General features: G+C 45.7%; 1 protein-coding gene across 1 annotated transcript; it reads left to right on the forward strand.

Moving 5' to 3' along the window:
* The first annotated feature begins 826 nt into the window (after window positions 1–826).
* On the forward strand, window positions 827–1,728 carry LOC128554875 (uncharacterized). The gene is made up of 2 exons (XM_053536191.1): window positions 827–948; window positions 1,146–1,728. Exons 1-2 carry the CDS (start codon window positions 827–829, stop codon window positions 1,726–1,728), a joined length of 705 nt encoding a protein of 234 aa, XP_053392166.1.
* Window positions 1,729–3,737: the final 2,009 nt, after the last annotated feature.

Below are 3,737 nucleotides of genomic sequence, written 5' to 3' on the forward strand. Positions count from 1 at the left end.
AGTCGAGTCCCAGCATCCATACTGTTCACGTGTGCATTTGTATTTTCCTACTCTAGCCTCGAGAATATCGGTTGTAAGTAGTTTTTTACATGTATGTACTGTCCATCCTTGTTGTCTGTTAAGCTAAGCAGCCAGATAAAATTGTATTTCTTGTAATTCGGCTCCTGTGTAGTGAACAACCACTACATTGGTGTCAGAGTGGTTTTCGGGCACACGTACGTCAAATCTCTAAGGTTTTTGGGAGGGAGTAGGGGTTAGCGGCTCGAAAAACATCGCCGCTAATTACCTGAAAGTACCCATTTCCAAAGGAATTGTCGTGTCTGTGAGTTTTTAACCACTCATAGGTTATTACCCCCGGACCTTACGGGCCCGGGGCACTCAGCTATTCCATAGGGGAGGTCTAAATAGGTTTTTAATATATTTTGGATTTTTTTATTTTTGGCCTATTTTGATCATTTAGTGAATAAATTTCTGCGAGGGAACCGTTGCGCAAAACAGCTGCGCACCGGCAGCGGCGTGGTTCCAACTTCCGTTTGGCCCTTGCGCAGACAGACTGCGCAGACACATTGCGCAAATTTATTGTTCATGTAGTTAATTTACCTTAGTTTCCGAAATATTATATACTAGTCTAAAGTAGGACATTTCAGTGGTATTTAGTATGGACCCTGAAAATAATAACCAGGATATCCCCGACCCGATCTTCATAAATTTCATTGAAATATTTGATATGCGATCGGTAATCCCGGGTCTATCCCGGGAGGGGGCAAAGGCAATCGCCTGAAACAGAAAAATATTTGGCAACATAGAGTATGACCTGTTCATGCAAATGCCTAATATCAGAATTGGGGAGGATATTACAAGGAGGATAATGTTCACTGACAATTTTGATTTGGGTGGTTCTTTTGAGTGGGAAGATGAGGAATTTGATATTGAGGGGGAAGAGGAATTGTTAGAGCCTTTAGACTGTAGTGAAGACACTACAATCAAAGCCAAATACTTACAAAATTCTACCCTTGTAATAAGGGCTAACCCTTCCCCAGGGAGCAAACAAATAATGTCCCTTGTGAAACGCCATGGGATGTGAAGGCTCAATGGCCTCTTGTGAAGATTAAGTGTTTCAATCATGAAAATCCCGGTCAACCTAGGTATAGGGACCTAGGGAACAACACTAAAAGAGTTTATGGTGCTAAAGCGTCCAGTCCTCATTGGCTTCGTCAAAGCAGCGTTGGCCAGGATGCCCTACCTACACACGGGGAGGGCACTTGGGCTTGCCCTCCCTTGTTAACTAAACCTGGTACCTACCTAGGTACCTCGGGACACAGCGGTCATGTCCTGTCTGGAGCACCAGTATATCAATTGGTGGGTACAACACCCACTACACCCCCATCTGGGATGTCCCAGATCAGGGCACCGCCCATAGGATCAACTGAAACTACTTCACCAGGATACCCACCATCTATGGCACCGCCAGTTCCCGCATGGCGGTCTCCACCAGCGAACCCAACTTATAAGGGACCAAAGACAAGCTTCCCAGTCCCCTGGCAACTTCTAAGTTCAATGACATCAGTTGGGGGTCCACCTGGGACTACTCAAAATGCATGGTGTTTATCTCCAGTGACAGCCGTGCATGGAGGCTTACGCTCTGATACTGCTCCTCCTGGGTACCCCCCACAGCAACCCACAGCACAATCTGCGGGGGACCCTCCCCACACTACTCCCGCACACTAGTACCCTTTACCTTGGAATCAGGCTAGTGGGGATCCACCCCAGGTACCCAATCCAGTTTGGGACAACCCCCCGGGATGTCGGAGGAAACCGCCCATGTAGATAACCAATATCACTCAAGTCCTCATACACCATGTCAATTAGGTCCTGTTTGGGATCCTACCAGGTGGTATATGCCACTTAGTTGTGGGGATGACCCACACAGACAGGGTCACTTTGGTTCTTATGGGGTCCCTCACACAGGGACTCTGCCAACGAGGTTGGAGGGCAGCTCCAATACACTAAGTCATATAGGTCCAGGGGGGAACAGTAGCATGTGGAGCATGTCGCCCGGAAATGGGGGCAACGCCCATACACAAGGTTGCGTAGTCTTAGATCCGAATCCCAGCATGTGGGATGGTTCAAAGCAGAGTGGGAAAAAACCCAATTTGCAAAGTAACTCTGATTCATATATACCCCAGGCCTTTGATACTTCTTGGTCTAATTCGTCACAGCTTTTGCAGGACAGTGACTGGGTCTGGGAACTAATTTTTGATCGGGGAGCAGTAGCTGATTTTTGATACCCCAATCCATCTCATAGTTTGTATGATCCCAAGCAACCAATGTCACCAGTTTGTCTTACAAAGCCATCTCAACATCAGTCTTCCCTTGAGAAATGCTATTCTCAGCAAGGAACAGTTACCGATAATCAGTCGTGTCCTATGACCTCAACCCGTATAAAAACAGTGCTAATCATTCCATTAAGCAAGTTGGCCAAATCATTAAGCCCTGTAAAACAGAGCAAAAGATTGTGTAAGAAAGATTATGATAATTTACACAAGTAAGTTGGCCAAAACATTAAGCCCTGTAAAACAGAGCAAAGGATTGTGTAAGAAAGATTATGATAATTTACACAAGGTACTTATCGAACCTGGTCAGCATGCTGTACCTAGGCCTATTAATAATCAGTCCCAAGATAAATCCGAAGATTCCATATTGGAAGCCTTGGTAGAAAGTGCTTTATATACTGAATGTTAAACCCAAAAGGTAGAGGCCGAGAGCAAATCCGCTCGTACCGAAGTCGAGGGAATTAATGCTCAACAGTCCTCCTATACTGAGGTAAGGTGTCAGACCAGTAACGCAGAGTCCCTTGACCCGTTTCCTAATGCTGAAGTTGAAGATCAAACCCCTTGTACCGAGGTAAAGGGTCAGACCATACATAACCAGGCTAAGGGTCAGTCCCCAAATACAGAGGTCGAGGGTCAGCCTTGTTGTACTGAGGTAGGGGATCAGACTACCTTTACTGAGGCAAAGGGTCAGCCCTATTGCTGTAATGAGGTTCAGTTCACTAACTGTGAGGGCGAGACCTTGTATAACAGCGAGGACCAGAACATTAAAAGTCAGGTTGATCCCTCGTATACTGTTGTTGGTCAGTACATTAAAACTGAGGTTGAGCCCTTGTATCACATGAGGCTGAGAGCTAGTATAATAAAACTGTAATCAGTGGTCAGTCCCCGATAAGTTTGGTCAAAGATCTGTCCCGAGAGACTGAGGGCAAAGAGGAACAGTGTCAAGATAGGAATGCTTACCGGCTTGATAAACCTATTCTTTCGAATGATGACCTAGGACAGTTTTTTCAATATCTGGATGATAAACATCTGGAACTCTCACAAGAGGCTAATTATGTATCACCAAAATGTTTACCCTGTGGAAATGTGACCCACAAGGAGGAAAATACCCTGCATGTAATGGGGGGAGTAAGTCCCCAACTTAATTTACCGCAGGGGAGGGGAGTATTCCAGCCATTTCCTTAGAAAATATTATGGAGACGCCATTAGCCTCTGGAATAGTGGCTGACAGGGGAGGAAACATACCTGCAACACCTTTGGCAGAGGTAGTGGGGCCATACTTGGATTCACCCTGTGAAACTGTGACCCACAGGGAGGGGAATACATTGGCAATACCTCTAGAAGATTTAGTTGAATCACCCGGTAGAAATGTGTCCCATTTGAACAGAAAAATACTAGCAATGC

This window comes from Mercenaria mercenaria, unplaced genomic scaffold (genome assembly GCF_021730395.1).
Source record: "Mercenaria mercenaria strain notata unplaced genomic scaffold, MADL_Memer_1 contig_824, whole genome shotgun sequence".
Taxonomy (NCBI): Eukaryota; Metazoa; Mollusca; class Bivalvia; order Venerida; family Veneridae; genus Mercenaria; species Mercenaria mercenaria.